This window comes from Ambystoma mexicanum, chromosome 2p, assembly GCF_040938575.1.
Source record: "Ambystoma mexicanum isolate Mex_15411 chromosome 2p, UKY_AmexF1_1, whole genome shotgun sequence".
In the NCBI taxonomy this organism is placed as follows: Eukaryota; Metazoa; Chordata; class Amphibia; order Caudata; family Ambystomatidae; genus Ambystoma; species Ambystoma mexicanum.
This window is the reverse complement of record NC_090923.1, coordinates 903342022-903361661: the sequence shown is the minus strand read 5'-3', so window position 1 is coordinate 903361661 and position 19640 is coordinate 903342022. Positions and strand designations below refer to the sequence as shown.

General features: G+C 45.6%; 1 protein-coding gene across 3 annotated transcripts in view; it reads left to right on the top strand.

Annotated features, from left to right (window-relative positions):
• The window catches only part of LOC138566889 (galectin-4-like), a 341874-nt gene that overhangs the window by 296543 nt on the left and 25691 nt on the right, over window positions 1-19640 (top strand). For all 3 annotated transcript variants that reach the window (XM_069644615.1, XM_069644614.1, XM_069644617.1), the window contains one exon: window positions 10902-10940. In XM_069644615.1, the coding sequence (XP_069500716.1) occupies window positions 10902-10940 (39 nt within the window). The remainder of the gene's footprint in view (window positions 1-10901; window positions 10941-19640) is intronic.

Here is a 19640-nt window from a genome sequence, read left to right as displayed (position 1 = left end):
GATGTTAAAAATATGAGACCCACTGCTGGGTATCGACTATAGAGATTTGTAGATCTAATTGATGCACACTAAGTGCTTGATTCAATACAGACCACATTTTAGCAATATTTTTCTCTGCCAAAATCTTCAGCATATTGGCACCATCTCTCTGATAGAGCATTGACCTGTGTCCTTTCATCCAGTTTTTATGGGCCGTTCAAATTTTTTGAGTGAGAAGCACTCTGAAGGAAGGAGGAAGCCTCGAGAGCTTTCTTAGTTCGCACGATATAGCGTTTTTCTTGTATGACCTAATTTGTCAAATGTATGCAGATGACTTGTGTAATTACCAGCAGATGTATTGCGTTGGCTAAAAGATTGTATTGTGTCACTATAGATCAACCCCATGTTGAGTCATCTACCACGCTCGATTAGGTTATTAACTGATTAAAGTGAATCAAGGCGTCCTCTGTCCACCAAAGCCGGTTTCCACCCGGATTTACCACCAAACAACCCTGCACAGGTGAATTATGTGTGGAATGAATTTCCCCTTGAACTCGCCATTCGGCAAATAGTATACTGTGATCACTCAAATCATTGGTAGTGATGTGAAATGTTTGCATTACTGACCACAATGCCATATTTACATAAACATAATTGATTACTGAGGAAGTATTGCCTTTGTGCCAGGTTGGGGCAGGTGGTATATCAGACGAAAATGAACCATTCAAAACATATAGATTTCTGTGTTTCACTACCTTCCCCACATGCTTAGGTTCAGGTTGATTTTTCGGGAGTTTTGGTTCATTGTTGTTTCCACCAATCATACTAATTTGTGGATTTTTTGAAGTCAACGGGACCTCCAGGGGTTTATGCGCATCCTTGGATGGAGCAAAATTTGAGTAAATTCTTTTGGCTCGGTTTGACAAAGTATCCGGCAAAGCATCCTGAGGGCTTGGAATATGATCCGAAGATGATGGAGGAAACTCAGTTGAACTATCATAAATGATTGTATTGATACAAGGGAGAGCTCCCACCGATGCACCATTCATACTAATATTAGGTGGACAAGGGGGTAACTGCAAAGCATGATTCCAATTTGTTTGACAGGCAACAGAAGTCACAATGGTTTTGTGGGGAATGGGTTGCACAATTGGCATGAGAACCTGCCTATCCATATTAACCCCCTCCATTTGCAAAGACAATATTTTATTTAATGTTTCCTCCTGAGCCAAGAACCTACTATAAAGCACATTATATAAATTACCCAGAGCTTGAAGAGCCGAGTTCATCGCCAATAATGTTACATCAACATGTGCATCAATGTTGCGAACGTGCAGGGATGTATTGGTACTGTGTGTAGGAAGATGAGGGCTGTTTGACTGTGAATGCATTGATACACTAACAGACTTAATAGTGTTATGTGAAACCTCGAAAAACATCACCGGTGAACATGAAATATTATCAGATAAACACTTGTCTGAAAACACAGAATCATTAGGATCCAAGTCTATAATGGCAACATCACTGATGAGATGAACATGACATGGAACAATTACTGTTTTTTTAGCTGTAGTTTCCAAAGTATCTAAATTGGCTGTATCTGTTAAGGACATGTTATTCAGGTGTGATTGCACAGACCGCACAGGTACAGAGCAGTCCGACGTGATGGACACCGGCAACAAACATTGTAAGGGAACACAGACGGGATTGAAAATAGATTGCTTACCACTCTCAACCACTATTGCACTGCATGCAGATGTCTCATCCAGCATTTTTCTGGCTCTATGGGCTGATAGAGAGCCTTTACAAAACATGCAGATATCTGCATTCACAAGCCCACGCCCATTGCCTTTCCCTCCAACAGGTGTGGAGTATTCATGGTTCGAAGCCCGTGAAAGGCGAACGGGGCTCTCGCTCAGTAACAGAGGTGCAAGTCTGGAGGGCATACCAGGTTTAAGGGTTTGAACCATCATTTTAGGCTAAAAATTTGCCAATTAACAAAAGTGAAGTTGCCCGTGACACCTCGCCGCCTCGGCGAAGAGGCAAAGGGGCACTTCCGGGTACTTCTCGTGGTGTGCGTATGCTGGTGCGTGCAAAAGGCTATTTTTGAAGCCTTGCCTCCAAGATGGGCGTGGCTTGGTTGCCGCACGCAAAAGCACCTCAGAACAACGTCCGTAATCTTTATGTGAGTCTCGAAGTGACTCACTGGTCCGAAATCCGCAGCCAACACCAAAAAAATGAGCAGAGACACAGGCAAAGGGGCACTTCCGGGTACTTCCAATTGCAATAAAATATATAACATTCTAAAATTTCCAGCACAAATAAAATAAGCAAATCTTTAAAAAATCATACACAATATGTCCCCAGGCGTACATTCTGAGACATATCCAGTTGTTATACATTAAGAAAGATTAAGACGCACCCGAGTTGCACGTAAATGAACAGTTATTCACAATCAGTCATTGTTCTAACTTCATATCATATATTGCAAAATTAAAATGCTAGCACAGTGAGCACCACGTTAATATTAAGTCTGCAGCAACAGAAGTTGCACATTTAATCGGGTAACAGCTTCATGTTTAGCCAAGTAAAGCATCCTTAGCCAGGCCCTATGAATGTATTTGGAGACGAAATAAACACCATCCCAATTACATGTTGATTTACAAAAGCCATGGCCTCATTCAATGTGTGAATCCCATTCCGAGTGAGCAACGGCTTGAGATACATAATCCTCAAACATCTCAAGCCGTCGCATAGGAGCATAAAGCGCGTCACTGATTCTTCCTCAGCCCTGCAGGCAGGACATTTACTTTCATACAAGTTGGCCCAGTGCTCTGTACATTTTCTGACTTTTAAACAGCCCAGGCGGAACTCTATAAATAGGGCCCGCACATACAGGGGTGAGGGGTTTAAGAAATCAAGATAACCCTCGTATCCATGTTCACACTTGTTTGCCAAGTAATCAGGGCCCAAAGATAAGGACTGCGTTTTGCAGATTGCCACAATTTTGATAGTTAATAGTCAATTTCACCCTTGTGATTTCCAGTGGGTCGTCCCAGTATTGTCTCAGGCCTAACGTAATCAAACGCTAAACTCTGCCTCTCCATCAATTGGGAACATTTCGCATTCAGAACGCACTAACGCATTGGGGGCACTTTGTGGGAGCAGAAGCGTTGATTTAAGGAATTTATTTTCACAGTACACAGGGGTTTCATATCATTGCTTCTCCAGGTCTCGCATCCATATAGGGCAGATGCTTTAGCCTGTGCACTATATACGTTGAATGCTGGTATAAGAGGGCCGCCGAGTGTGTGAAAAAAAACCTTTTTAATGGAGCAACTGTATTTCTCCAAGCTAGACACAGCCTTGAGCAATTGAGGGCCCCAGCTAGTGTTGCCTGAGAACCGAAAACCGAGGTAATCTTATCCAGGGACCTGTTCCAGTTTCTTGATGCCCACTTTCACTTGTAGGGTTGTTTTTCCCATGTGGTGGGCAAAATAGCATAACTTTAGTTTTGGTGATATTGATTTCTGGCCCCAGGTGGCCACATTTATTTTGAAAACGCTGGAGGGATGTGTGTAAACCTGCCAGGGTTGTTGCTGGGAGTACGGCGTTAGCTGTGTAAAACAGCGCTGGGATCCTATCAGTTGATGTACATACAAAAGAGTAGAGGGGCCAGAACACAACCCTGTCTAACCCCTCTAGATACGTCCAGTTAATTGGTCACATCACCTGCTACACTCCAACATACCACTGCTGTGTTGTTACTGTATAAGCATTGGAGCTGTTCCAGTAGTCTATCGCGGATGTTTTTGGCCAACAACACTTGCCATAGCCGCCTCCTGGAAACGCTGTCAAAGGCAGTCTTTAAGTCAACAAAGGCTATGTAAAGTCTTGCCTGCATCTGTACAGTGTACTTCTGTACAATCAAATGCAGGTGGAATCCCTGGTGCAGCGTACACAATCTGGATTGGAAGCCCCCCTGCATGTTACTTAGTAAGCCCTCATAGTCAGCCCAGGCCTGCATGTGTTCCAAAGGTGCCTTCGCATACATCTTGCCAAAACTGTCCAGCAGGTATATCGGGCGATATTTTTCAGGCTTGTCACTCCCCCTTTTTTGTATATAGGCACTATTTCTGCCATCTGCCACGATCTGAGGACTTTATTTGTTTTGAGCAAGGCATTAAAGACCCTCAATAAAATTGGCCCCCATATTCTCAATTCCCCTTTATATAAATCCACTGGGATTCTATAAGGGCTAGCTGCTTTGCCACCCATTTGAAACCTGTTGGCATCCTCAACATCTTTCAAAGGAAGCTGGAGGCGTTGTGACCAACCCCTGGCTATCATATCTTCACTCGGGCAATGAGTCAACCTGCCTTTGTGTTCTTTATATAATGCCTCAAAATCGCCCTGCCAAGTGTCCAGGGTTATGAAGCCATGTATTGCGATGTCACCATCTAGATCCAGGGTCTCCAACCAGTAGATTGTGAGCTTCTGGTAGCTCTGCTGGGGCTTCCCAGTAGCTCTTTGAATCAGACATCAAAATGAGCACTGCGAGTTTATTTTGGTGTCTGAAGTCCCTGAGCCTCTACCCCTGCCGCCTCAATCTCCACTCCTTGCCAAGCAAACAGTTACAAGCTGTGTGCACGGTGAGAGGAGGGACTGCATCGGGGCTCAAAGGGCTCTGGTCAGTGTCACAAAAAGGGGTTACATATCAATAACAAAAGAAAATAGGAAATGTGTGTTGTGGCCATTGTAAGCAAGAGGTGTAAAGGATGGCTGATTACAAAGGCAAGAGTTGTATACATCTGCATGCCATGTGAAACAGAGCTGAGGCTGTGATCTTTTCAGTCTCACTGTGTTTCTTTAGATTTATTTTGGTTAGCATTACTTTGCATGCTAGTGTTTGTAGGCTTTCAATCAGAATGGGGAAAATAAAGCTACAGGTGTAATACTTTTTTGTCGAGTGTGGATGTGTGTGTGTGCTTGTGTGTAGAAAAAAAGACAACCCATGCCCCAGCTTGCAAGAAAAAAGGTACATCTAGCATTAAGTGTTGATGTTTATGGTGAAACTCTGCATTCTTTTTAATTGAAGATACTGAGTTCTCGGGTTTAAGGCAGTAGTGCCCCAACTGTATTATAAAGGTTAAGATGTAATTTGCTGTGATATGGAGGAGCCCACCTCTATGCATGTCCTAATATAGGAATTCAAGTGCTAACAGCAATTTTACACTTATGTAAATGTGGAAAACTACTTGCGGACAGCATTCTTTTGCTTGCCACTACATTTATAAAAACTAAATATGAATGTAAAGTCACATGTGCCATTAATGCCAGGACTTAAAAAAAACATGACTTGAGAGTTCTGTGTCAGCCTTTGTATTACGAAACAAGAATAAAAATTAAGTAATTGGGTGGGAAAATTGAGCAGTGACTTTAATGTATATACTTTGATATGTATAGGATTAATATAGCTTAAACCTAATTACTAAGTAACACAGCACTGTACAAAACAGGATGGTGAATACAGGGAGAGAACAATGAGGAGAGCCATGGGATGGGAAAAAAATGAATAGGGTTGATCCCATTTGGCTATGTACGCAAATGGGGAGATCTACAGAGATATGTGGGGAACCTGCATGAATATGTTCACATTCTGGCAGGGGTTCTCAGCCTTTCAATACTGGGTTAAAATGGTGCAATTTAGGGGCAGTGTTTTTCCTAAACAATTGGACAACACACCATCCAATTTACAAGTAATTCTCTAACATGGACAATTCCCATATGCCTGAGGGAGCTGCATGTGCAATCCAGGCATGGCCTATTGGTCATGCACCAGAATGACCTGCATGATTCCTGCATGGACAGTAGGTGATCCTGTGATCCGTTCTCTGGGTTATTGCCTCCTTCATAAAGGCAGATGGGTGTAGGATCACTACCCATTATGAATGAGTCCCCCCTCGCTACAACCATATTCTCTTTGCTCAACATTTTTATGTAATGATTTGTATTTTGGCTGGTTGGGTTGTTATATGATTTATTGATTTATGCAGGTTTCAAGTCATCGTTATAAAACTGAATGTTATTTTAGCCATGTGATTTACACTTTTTACATATAATTTAATCACATGGTTTGCACACATTCATTTTTCCAGCTTGTCAATTATTTTGACATAAAAACATTAAAGGGGAGTCAACAAAGTAGGCTTTGGCCTACTTTTTCTTGGCTGAATTCTGTTAGAATGTGAGCAAATTGCATGTATTGGAGATATGCTAAACTGGCAGAGGATTTTATTTTGACAAAGCAAAATGTGGTAAATGCAGATTTATCTTTTTAAAGTATAATACATTGAAATACCCCTCTGATTTATTTTTCACATGCAGCCCCAAAAAAGTCACAAACTACCCTTGTTGAAATCCCGAAGGCAGATGCGGATGCACCATCCAACAAAAGGGCAAACGATGCCCATTTCCATCCAGAGTGGGAAACCATTTCTTTTCTTCCAGCATAAAAAGAAAATGTGCATCTTTAATCTACGGTACCTAATTTAAAAATTTGGGGAAAAAAGCATACCGTTGATAGGCATTTTGCAATAATACACACAAACAATGCAAATCATTTTCCAAGGGAAGCTCTCTGCGATCCTAAAAAGTTGGTAAACGAAATGCAGCAGTGCAAATGCTGTTAGAGAGTCATCCTTCAAAGTTGCTAATTATCTGATGAAAAATAAATACACTTTTGCAAATGGTGAAATTGTGTAGGATGCAGCGACTCCAATGACAGCCTGTTGTTAAAGATTTTAAAAACCGTCCTGAATTTATGTCTGTCATGCCAGGTTTGCAGTTAGGTGCAAACACGGTGGCAAGGATGGAAACTGCACTATGATTGTCTGGCTCTGCAAATATGCCCTTTTCAGATGAACTTCCTGAAATCAAAACTTTGATCCCATCTGACAGCATCTGAGTGCTGTTGCTGTTTCAAGCTGCACATGAGATTGCTGAGCACTGCATGCAGTGCTGGCCCTCACACTGAATGTCCTGATTAGTTTCCTACATTCTAATATTTTTTGACAATTTCTAGGAGACAGCTACTAATAAAAAAAGAATGGAATAAAGATGTTTTTGAAGTTGATCATATGATAAATGCACGTTATTCCTTGTTTTATATAAAGAGCAAATAAATGGAACAAAATAATCTTGGTACAAGTTCTCATTCTCATGGACATCACCACCCCAGCAGCTCTCGCCTCCTACTGGCCATTAACTACAAGTAGCTCTTGCCAACGTAAAGGTTGGAGACTACTGATCTAGATCCTTATTTGTGACTGCTTTCCAAAAACCTGCGTAGTCCCCTTGCTTAATAGCATCCAGCATTTCTCCCTATTTATTCTCCAGGAAGTCTTTTTTCTTGTTGTTCAGTGGTCTTATAGTTATTTCTTAGTTCCTGTAACTCAACTCTATCTCCTGGTTCGACTTGATATATATTTCTCGTTTTTTTTTTAGCTTTGCTACATGCACCATTGAACCAGTTCTCCCTCTTCAGAGTGCCCTCCTTGGTAAGGGGTTCAGAGCTGACCACCCACGGCTGGATACTTTGGATCAGTTTATCATAAAGCTCAATCGCTTCTTTAGCTCCACAGCCATTGGTAGCAAGTTGTTCAATGTGTGTGATGATCTCTCTATATATACTGGGTATGCATTGTTTCGATTCCAAGGTCCTCCATTTTACTGGCCTACGGGCATGGTCTGTGATCGTTATGTCACTAGTCATAGTGGAGTTTGATACCATTGAGACGGGTATCTTTAAGCGATAATACTAATGGTCCATGGTGGCTGTCTGGTCTTTCAAGGACCTGAAACTCCTCAACACAAGTCCATTCACAGACCCAGATCAGTACATAATCAACCCTAGACCTGCCCTTTGGGCCATAATATGTGTGATTTGCTGGCTGGCCCTGCATGTGTGCTATGTGCGATGGGATATTAGGCTTGATTGTGATTTTAGAGCCTGAGCGGGGCTAGGTTCTAAGTTTGATCATCAACAGCCCCTGAACCAGCCCCTGAACCAACGCCCCATCTCTGAGAAACACCTGAATAATAACATCTGGGCCCACCGTAATTCGGTTACGTCTGCAGCGCAATATGTCCTCACGGATCACTGCAAGACAGCCCCTTTTGTGGCGAAACCAGTGACTTACTTTATTAATACGGGCATCCTGTGGTTCATAAGTATTCTCAGAGATTCTTGGAGCATTGTACAATACCACATTGTCACGACCCTCGCCCAAAACCCCCTCTGGCAAACCCATTGGCTAGGTGGAGTCAGGACTCGGGCCTCTAGAGCCTGGCATCCTCTTCAAAAGCCCTCATGGGGCCAGTCCTGGCGCCTATGGCGCCAGGCTCATACACCATGAAAAACAAAGTGCTTGGGAACTACTTTATTGTATTGTCAGCCAACATGGAGGCATCCACATAGCTTGGTTCCTAAGAACCAAGCTATGCGGTCTAGTGTTTTGGGTGTGGTAGCCTAGGGACTACTTTACCTGGACTATTTTGTTGGGGCTATTTAAACCACACCCGAGCAAGACAACACGTTTCGCGTTACTTTGCAGCTTGCATTGTGACGCTCACTGTGTCCAGCTATTCCCTCGAACCTCGGAGAAGCAGAACCTGCAAGGAGACAAAAGGAACATCATTAGCAGCAGCATCTTACCTGCAGTCTTCATCTTTAAACACTCGCAGCTACTGAGAACAGCTTCCTCGAATCTGCACGCCTCCTGGACAGAACGACCTGAAAGAGGAAGATAGAGACAACATTAAAGAAAGCAGTAGAGACATTTCCAAATTACGAACTGCTCAAAAGGCTTACCTGGCTGGTCGCCTCTCGGCTGGCACCACTCCGGACATTCCACTCGCGCTGAAGAACACCGCGACCTACAAGGAAGGAAAACACAGGTTAGCAAAGGCAAGACTTCGCAGCGCTGCGCATAGTGCTTACTTACCGCATCATAGCGCTCTCAATGCTCCATCATTTACCAGCGGGGCTCAACCAAGCCAGTTCGCCGCGTTGAAGCTCTGCATACCGAAGGGAGAAAAAAGAGACATTTTAAACAAAGAAAGGCATGCAGGATAGCAACAAAACTAAAGAATAGCAATAAGACCTACCTGAACAATATCAAACGGGCCGGTGTCAGTGAAGTAACTGGACCGCACTCGCCCATGAAAGACAATGCGCCCCTGCAAAGAAGGCAGGACGGAGAGCACGCTTAATTCTACCACATAGTGAGGAGAGGGCGCCAGAGGGACTGAAATCATACGGGGGTGGAGGGAGGATACTTACCCCAGGGGGTCAGTCTTGAACACAGTCCTCCTGTATTTTCAGGCAGAACCTTCCCCGCAGACCACATCAGGGCAAAGCTGAGAAGCATACCAGCGAGTAACCCGGCTGGGTGGCGTTCCTGTGTATACCAGGTGAGCGTAACAAACATATGTGTGTTTGTTATTGCCCCTCATGGGACGCCTGAGCAGGCATAGTCTCTATGCATCCATGGAGCATGGTGCAGCAGGTGGGGACGTTTAGGTTGTTGGGTTGTGGCCAGGGATTGGGTTTGTCCAGGGATTGGGTTTGCTGCTCGGGGCCTACCCATCTACCTACACCGCTCCTCCCAACATAATTGTTAATGACATCAGTGATTGGGCGCCCCCACTCCTCAGTCTCCCATTTACCAGGAGGTCTACAAGAAGGGCCAACAAATACAACACTTGGACTTTTAGTTATCTCACCCAGCCTTAAAAGTTGTTTTTTGAGTTTGGCTGCTTGCCCAGGGTTAATGTGTTGTACTTCCACCCAGCCCCTCTACCCTTTCTCTCAGGAGGTTTACTATATCTTTTAGGTTCCAAACTATGTCTTCTAGTGATTTTATTTCCAGTCTCAACTCTGCTAAATAGGGGTCCTCTAAGACCTGCCTGTACTTACACCTGCATTTATGCGTTGTGTGGATGGGTCCATACCCACAGTAACCCCTCCCCCCTTGATGGCAAAGGACTTTTTTCTCTTGGGCTTCAAAAGGAGAGATGCCCTCCTTTTCTTAGAACCACTCCTTGGCTGGGATCGGCCTTTCCCTTCCCGACTTCCTCATGACTTGCTTTGGTGCTGCCTTTCTTATCTGAAATGTCTACTGTGTCACTTGTAGCGGCTGCCCCAGGAGAAGGACAAGAAGCTCCTGCCCCCCTTGGTGTCCTTCCCTCACACTTTGAAGCATTTGCAGCCTCCTCCGCTTCTCGCAGAGTGGCAGGCTGCGGCTACGGGCACAGTCCCCGCCATTAGCTAGGCCTGAGAGATGAGCGTGTGTTTCTGTTACCCAGAATCATCTGTCATTCCGTCCCATCGAGCCACGCTTTAGGGCCTGCATTCAAAGTATGGCTACCTCTGCTAGTATCCTATCCTTACTTCATGACCTTCACGTTGTCTGAAATAAAGCCCTCCTCACTACAGCGCTCCGTTGCTTGGAGCAACATAGTTGCCCACATGATCCATTCCAGTCTGTCTGTGCTTATCAAGTCCTGGCTGTTCTTTGCATTCTGGGACTTGTAGTCTGATTTTTATACAGAGAAATGCAGAATTACAAGCACCAGGATGCAAAGGAAAAAGAAACAGGACCTAATTGGAAAGGATCATATTGGCAACTATGCAGCTCGATTCACGCCATAGAAGTCCCTGTACTTATGCACAAACCGATCAATTGTGTTGATAGTGCTTGTTTTATTTTTGAGGAAACCAGTGATTCAGTTCTTTCACTCTTTTTTTGCACTGAACACGCGAATGTCAATGACTTGGTACCTATTCGTTGCTTGTACGCAAAGAACACTGAACAACGCTGTAATTGAATGTTATAACTGACGTCCTTGCTGTTTTTCAGATCACCAGCCATTGCGTCCGTGCCACCTTTGGAGCCCAGGTGAGTCTGTTTTAGTCTGCGCTGGCATAGGCTTTATCTGAGTTCAGTCCCAGGGTGGGTCACATATGCATATCGCTTTCATCATTTGATCCACAGAGAGGGGGGGATACGTTCTCATTTTCCCATTCGAATGAAGACCTTTTTGGTCCAAGATGACCACAGCCATCAGGGGGGAATCCTTTCAAGCAGGATTGGTTGAAAGATGGCGGGCATATCCAAAGATCAACCAACCCTGGCATGCCATAAATGCCATGCTTTAAGTGGGCCAGGGCCTCGGGGTCCCAGCCATGGCAGGGTTTTAAATTTGGCCACGAGGTAGGGTCCTACCGGGGGCCATGACTACGTGTCTATGTGAAGATTTCGCCACCTTTGCCCCGGCCAAGTACAGCATCACCCGGGATACTCCTGCGGGGATGAGCCATCAATGCCTGTAGGCAGGGCTCAAAATGTACCCTAAGCACTGGCCATTGGCTGGGGATCATTGACCGTCAGCGAGTAAGAAATGCCGTGCTGTGTGCATAATTGAGATGGCGAGTGATTTGTGTAGCTGGCAACTTTAAACTTTTTCCCCTGCCTGGAGGGATGGAATTTGAAACGCAAAAAAGAATTCAATGGCCATTTTACTAAAGACATTGCAAATATATAAAAACATATGTGCAAATCTGCAGAAAGATTTTTTTAAATTTCTACTGGAAGAAAGATGTGGATACATCTTGAAAATCTGTGGAAACGAGAGTGAAAATGTGCATTATTGTTTCTCACTTTCATGCCAAAAATAATGGCTGCATAGAACAACACTGTGTATTTCTTCGCTTTCAACTTTCCTGGGAAATCAGGGAATCAGAGCTTGCTGCACTGCTGTTTTTTTTTAATGTTTATAGCATCTTATGATGTCCAGCCTTGCTGGCTCCAGCCAGTGGACCTTCCGCTGTGAGTCTGTGGGCATTCCATAAACACGTGGAACAATGATGCATGACGTTTCTGAAATGCTCGAAAGTGTGCCTGACTTCTAAAGTCTACAGGGATGTTTGCATAGAGAAATCTGCGTTTTCTGCAGAAAGGTCAGAGCCACAGATTTGAACTGTGTCCACGTATGACCTTGCGGCTGTCACTATCCACTGCCGAAGGCTAAGGGGTGGAAAGGTTTTGTTTTGTTAATATGTGTCTGCCACCTTTCTAAGAAACATTTTTTTGCAGGGTTTTTCATGAGCATTGGACCCCATTACAAAAGGCCCATCGATCGAGGCCCATGTTGAGCGGAGCGTTCACAGCCAGCCAGGGCTGTGCAGTGAAAGGAGCAAACACGTCAAGAATCTGCCGGAAGAACCGACAGTGCGCAATTTTCTTTTCGAAAAAACCCTTCTAATTTTTTAGAAAATGGGGGGGGGGTTGGGGAGGGACCCCCTCCAAAAAAAAAAAATATTCGATGGCAGGGGTGTTGCTAGGTCTGGAAAAGACCCGGGGCTAAGCTGATGTCGGAACTGTTGGGACTGGGGGCTAGCTAGTCTTTTGGCTGTAGCTCCTGAGATTCTATCCGGGGCTACAACCAATAGATCAGGGGCTATAGCCCCCTTAGCCCCCCCCCCTAGCAATGCCCCTGTTCGATGGGTTTTTTCGAGAAAAAACATTGTGGTAAAAAACCCCACAAAAAAACATCCCGCGGTGAAATGACATGGAACCGTGAAATGCACTGCCAGCAGTAACAATGACTTCATGTGCTTTGCATATGTTGCCATCTAGTGGTTTGGTGTTGCAGTTGAACTTCCTCGAAAGTCCAATATCCAGTCCCGAATCACAACGAAATTCATTTGTCGCGGCAAATAGATGCTGCAAATTTTGAGATAAATTATCACTAGTTACTTTTTTCTTTGTTATCTTTATATTGAAATGCAGGTTTAATAAGCTGCAGGATATGGTGCGTATTTCTATATTTTAATTGTGTGAGAGCGCAGGTGCTTGGTCGATTCTCCTCCCTCCTTGCTCTCGGTCCCTCTATCCGACGGTCAGCGCGAGGCTCACATTCCTTACACCTCAGAGGCAATGCGGAGCAGAGCCCGCCAGAAGTGTTTCATTCTCTGCACTACAGTTTACAGTGGGATTTTTAAAGAGAGTGATTGCCCGCTTACGTGACGGGCATGAACTTACTTGCATTTCCCCCCTGCAAGCGTAGTAGAATACCCAAACCATACATAGCCCATAACCAAACAGAAAGTAAGCTTGGGAACAAGGGCCCTTTATAGGTGTACAATTCTGCAGCATTAGTTTCTCCTGCAGCACACACTGCGGCTATGGCAGAGAAAATGGAGGAGGTATGCAATTATACCCCACATGACCCTTCTCAAGACCTCTACATTATAGATCCCTCGGGGGCTCAGGACCCTGGATCTCAGGGAGATCAAGGGGACCAGTATGGCCAGGATAAATATTATGACAATGTGAACATTATGTCATCCAGTCACAAGACCATGAAGACCCACCCGTGGCTGACTCGCCAGTCTTCATTCAGCTCCAATATAACAAGCTACTTCTCAAGGTCACCTAACATTTTAAAATAGATACCTAGGAGGCCCAGGTTGACAAGGATTTTGTTGAGGACATTCTTGGCGACAAGAAATCCGTCACACAATGTATCCCCCTCTTGCAATCCATCCGAAGGCACATCCAGCCTTCTCTTCTTACACCAAACCTCACATGGGCATTAAACCCTTTGCGTCGTGAAGTTATTCAGGCCAGCCTCTACAGACCCTCTGTACATCAGGGGTCAGCTTAAACCTGATTCCTTGGTTGTCACCACTACAGGTGGCCCCACCAGATAAAAAAAAGCTAGACAATCTACACCTTCGGAAGAAAGGTGGCTTCCTCGACTGCCTACCAGACTACAATAGCCAACAACACTACCCTCCTGGCTAGCTATAGTTACCATAAGTGGGATGAGGTCCAACAACAGATTGAAGCAGTCCCAGAGCCTCTGAAATCACAACGTCTAAAAACTGTGTCAGAAGGCAAGCAGGTGTCTAACTGCATCTTAAAAAACAACCTAGATGCCACAGACAATGCAGGCCACATCATAACAAATGGTACATTAATCAAGCGCCATGTCTGGCTGAGGCAGTCAGAGTTCAAACTAGAGATGGAGGACACATTGCTAAACATGCCCATTGAAACTAATGCCCTGTTTGGTAAGGCAGTTGAAGATGCTCTAAAAAGTGCCAAAGACGAATATGTCCCTCAAATCTCTTAGACAACTATCCAACAAGCGTTTTGTCCAAAGGGGGTGTTCAACACAAGAAGGTTCCGTGGGCAGGGCGCACAATGTCCCTATGGTTACGGTCAAGGCAGCCAATCACCATCATGGGGCACCTCACAGGGACAGTCCTTCTCCTCCAATTTTCAAAGAGGCTACAAAATGTCCAGCAGCAGAGGTAGAGCCTCCTCAGCCAGAGGCTCCACTCCACCCAAACAATGACGCCCGCTCCAGGTCCTCTCCCATGCCACTTCATTAGGAGGTAGCATCTCAAAATTTACCCACGCATGGCAGGGGATCACGTCAGACAAGTGGTGTTATCCACCGTGGCGGGCGGATATTGCACAGAACCTCTACAAAGGCCATCCAACCACCAGCCAAGATGCAGTCAATCCCAGTGTACCCTTATATAGATGACATAACATGGGAGTCCGCTCAAATTTGCAAATACAACACCCAAAGAACAAATGCAACATCCAAAGAACAATCAACCTTCTGTTCCAAATGGGATTCTCCATCAACAAGAAGAAATCAAATCTCGTACCCAGTCAAATGAAACAATTCCTGTGAGCAATCATAAAGACAAAAGAGGAGCTGGCCTTCCCCTCAAGCAAGAGAGTACAAAACATGCTGTTGCAAGTACCTCACTAGCTAGCCGGTCGCCAGCTAACTGTACGCAAGGCAATGTGCCTGCCTGGGATGATGGCCTCATGCATGCACCTAGTTCCACACGCATGTCTACGCATGGGCCCAATGCAGGATTGGTTAGCAAAACAATGGTCTCAGGCAAGCATCAGTGGGATGATCTAGTGGTTGTTTCACTAACCTTAGTACAGGTTCTTAGCTGGTGCTCCAGGGACAACCTGCTAAAAGGAAAACCCTTTTGCAATCCACCAGTTCAAGCAATACTACCTACAGGATCTTCACTCTCCGGATGGGGAGCCCATTTGCTTCATCACACAGCTCACGGCCAGTGGACACACCCCACAGCCCCAAACCACATCACCCTTCTAGAACCTCTGGCAGTTCTCAAGGCTCTGCAAGCTTTTCAGCAACATCTAATAGGTCAGATTGTGCATGTCTTCACAGACAGCACCAATGTCATGCTTTACCTATACAAGCAGGGAGGCACACACTCTCCAAGTCTGTCCAGGCTATGCCAAAAAATGTGGAAGTGGGCAATCAAGCGAAACATGTTCCTAGTCTCTCAACACATTCCAGGGGAACTCAATGCTCTAGCAGACACTCTAAGCAGAAACCATCTACCATAGAAACACGAATCAATAGAAATATTCTAGACAAAGTTTTCTCCCAGTGGTGTTATCCTCCTTTAGACTTGTTCGCCACAAGCCAAAATGCGAAATGCCCAGACTTTGCATCCAGGTTTCCCCAACCAGAATACAAGGGGAACGCCCTGTGGATGAGTTGGGCAGGGAAATTTGCTCACGCTTTTCTACCGACACCACTACAGAGCAGGATAGTGCACAAGATGCACCAGGAACAAGTCACTCTAATCCTGATGGCTCCAATGTGGGCAAGACAACCTTGGTTTCTGCATCTGATCAAACTAGCATTGTGCAAACCAATCAAGCTTCCGTTCCCCTCCAACATGCTGTTTCCGACACGAGGGTACAACACTCCATCCACATCCTCAGTCTTTGAACTTGGCAGCCTAGTTCCTGAAGTCATGGAGTTTGGTCACTTAAACCTTCCTCAAAGGTGTATGGATATCCTAAAGGAGGCACGGAAATCCAACACCAGACACTGTTACTTCAACAAGTGGAAGAGGTTTGTGATATGGTGCAGATTACAATCCTTAAATCCAATTGAATGTTCACCATCCAACATTCTACACTACATGCTCTATCTACTAGACTCTGGCCAATTATTTAACTCCATCATAGTAAACCTAGCGGCCTTCACCGTATATACCATTTCAAAGAACAAGGTGTCTTGTTGCAAAGTTCAAGTTATCAAGGCTTTCATGGAGGGAGTGAAGATATTATACCCTCCCATTTCTAACCCTCCACTAGGTTGGGACCTTAATGTTGTGCTCTCAAAGCTCATGGGTCTGCCCCTTGAGCCCATGCACAAGACCAGCCTAAAACACTTGACCTACAAAACCTCCTTTCTGGTAGCCATCACCTCGATAAGACGAGTCAGTGAGCTATGGGCATTACCTGCACAAGGCCCTTTCTTTGTAATCCATAAGGACAAGACACATCCTCGGTTTTCACCAAAATTCAACTCCAAGTTCCATGTCAACCAATCCATTTAACTTCCTATCTTTTTCCAAAATCCATCTAACTCAGCTGAAAGAAGCCTGCATACATTAGATGTAAGGAAAGTGGTCTTTTAATATGTAAACAAAATAAAACCTCTAAGGAAAACAGATCAGCCTTTTGTTTCCATAGCATCTGGCAGGGAAGGTGATCACATCTCTAAAAATGCCATCTCCGGATGGATAGTCAAATGCCTACAGCTGTGCTATTCACTATCCAAAAAGACACTACCTTTCACTCCTTGAGCTCACTCTACCAGAGGTACAGGAGCTATTCTAGAATTTATTGCAAACGGCCCCATAGATGCTATTTGCAAAGCAGCTACTTGAAGTTCCATTCATACCTTTATGCAGCATTACTGCATGAATACACACTCTCAAGCAGATTCACAAGTGGGACAAGGGTGCTAAAAGATCTATTTGCTGCTGTACCTTCTCACAACCCACCTCCTTCTCCAGATACTGCTTGCTAATCTATGCATAGCATGTGATCTAAGCAGATACACAAGCCTCAGAAGGCATACATTACTCACTGTAATCATATTTCTCAAGCTTGTATCGGCTTAGATTCACATGTACCCACCCTTCCTCCCCTCCTGGAGTCGAAGGTGCATAGATGATTCTTGCTCTATCGCTATTATCTGCTTTATTACATCTGTACTCGCGCTACACCTCATGCTACCTCATGTCAGAAACTAAACAATCGGAGGGATCTCAACGCGTGAAGGACAATGGTTACAGTAGACGTCACACTAGGGCTAGTATTACTAACATGCCCAGTCCACGTTCCTTTTCGAGTTTCGGAAAACAAATCATGTAATACTCTGAGTCTACCATTAGAGGTCGGCCTATGCATAGCATGTGAATGTAAGCCGATACAAGCTTCAGAAATACAATTAGGGGGAGTAATGGATGCCATATATATATATATTTCTGAGGCTTGTGGAATCTGCTTAGATCACATGCTGTGCATAGGCCGACATCTAGTGGAAGCTGCGGAGTATTACAGTTTGTTTTTCGAAACTTGAAAATGGGCGTCGACACAGGGCGTGCCAGTAATACTATCCCTAGTGTGACGTCCACTGTACCCAAGATCCCTCACGCGTCTACGATCCTCAGATTGTTTTTTTCCACCATACTGGTCGGAAGCATTTTGCGGAGTCCCCTGGCCTTAGCCATACTTTTGTTAAAATTTAAAAGATTAATCTATTCACATCCTTCCCCACCCCAACGTCGAACTTCGACACTCGATGCCGGCTGGAGAAGAAATCGACCGTCGGCTGCTGCACGACGGATTTGGGCCTCGGAAGGCCGCTGGCTTGGCCCGGGCCTTGGAAGGCCTCTGGCCTCGGCCCTGCAAGTAGGGAGAGTGGGGGGTGGTACATACTCTACACTCTTGGTATATAGGTACACCTTATACATTTCCTACACCTAACTGCCCGCTGCCTCAAGGTGCGCATGGAGGGTACCCCTTTTCAATTCTGCCCCAAGTGCAATCGCAAATACCCTTGGGTCGACAGGCACGCCACGTGCAATCTCTGCTTGCCGAGGGACCACCCCGAAGCGAACTGCAGAGCGTGTAGTAGGTTTAAACCTAAGACACTTAAGGACCGTTCGACGAAGCGTTGGGCCCACCACGCCAGGCAGGCGGCAATGGCAGCGGAGGGCGCCTTCAGCGATGGCAGCGACGCCGTACTTTCGGACGGCGAGGGCATTACGGCGTCGAAAGACAGCCGAGCGCAGGTCCCCGACCTCAGAAGGTCGTCCGGCAGGGCGGCTATGGGGAAGACCCCCGGCGACACAAGCGCTTCACATACTACACACACTAAACACACTAAGTCCAACCGAGACTCAACGACGTCGAGTTCTTGGAAAGAGGCACAAACAGAACGGTCCGATTCGGTGTCCTCTGGGCGCTCTCGATCAAGATCACCGCATGACTCCAGGCAATCATCCACTCTTGCCAAGAGTGCCTCGCTCCCTAGACTAACAGAAGTTCGATCGTCGGAAGACGAAGACTACTTCCACCCCGAGGCCACGCTCCAGGAGTCGGAGCCCGCAGTTAAAGCCAGCGAGGCCCCACGCTCGAAGGACAGGGACACCACTCCCGATCCTCGACGCCAGGCATCGAAAAACTCCGGAGCCACTAAGGGACAGGGAAAACATTTTTCAACGCACGGGGAGGGGGGAAAACAGCAGAAGAAACTACCTGTGCATTCTTCCACACCTGTGAAACACTCCACTCCCCCTAACCAGACAGACAAAACCAGGTCTGCTGATAGGTCTACAACCAGCAAAGCTACTCAAGATAAATCCCATAGACTTGCTGAGAGAGTCATTCCCAGTTCCAAAAAATGGTCCAGTGAAGACATAGATAGGGTCATGTCAAGAATGCCTTCTTTAGCTGATTTTTATGATAAAAATCCAGAACATTTCCTCTCGTATGATCCACAAGGGGCCACACCCTCAGGCTCTACTGATCCTATCCCCCCGAGTAAAAAGCCCCGGTTTGAAACTCCGATGAGGTCAGAACCTTTCAAGGTACAACCTTACGCAAGACCATACTCACGGTATCAAGGAGAGGCTTCCTTTGGTGAGGACCAAGAATTTGTTATGATAGAAGAGCAAACCGGGACGGGCTACTATGGGGATGATGAGGACCAGGAAGAAGAAGAGGATGACCCGGAAACATACAGAGTAGATTCCCCGGTAGAGAACGAAGCCCCGGTTACCGACTCCCCGGTCGATAACCAACCCCTCCTAAATGAGGTCCTCGCTCGCGCAGCAGAACATTTCCGCATTGACACCCACGGTGTCCAGGAGGAAAGGGACTTTGCAGAAGAGTTAGTGGGAGAGAGGAGGCCTGTTGCCCAGACCATCCCTATCCTTAAGTCCATTCAGCGGAGAATAGATCCGTCCCTGGTGAACCCTACCAGAGCAGTCAATCCCAGGGTTGAAAAACTTTTCAGGGCGGCCCAGTCTGACCCTCTCTATATAAGAGGACATCTGAAGCCAGACTCCCTAGTTGTCACCAACACTCGTAAGAGGGCTGGAACACCCTTGTCATCGTCCGGAGCTCCTCCCAACAAGGAGAGCAAAAAACTATACGGTTTCGGCAGGAAAGTAGCCTCAACGTCCGCCTATCAAGCAAGGATTGCTAACTCCACCACCCTGT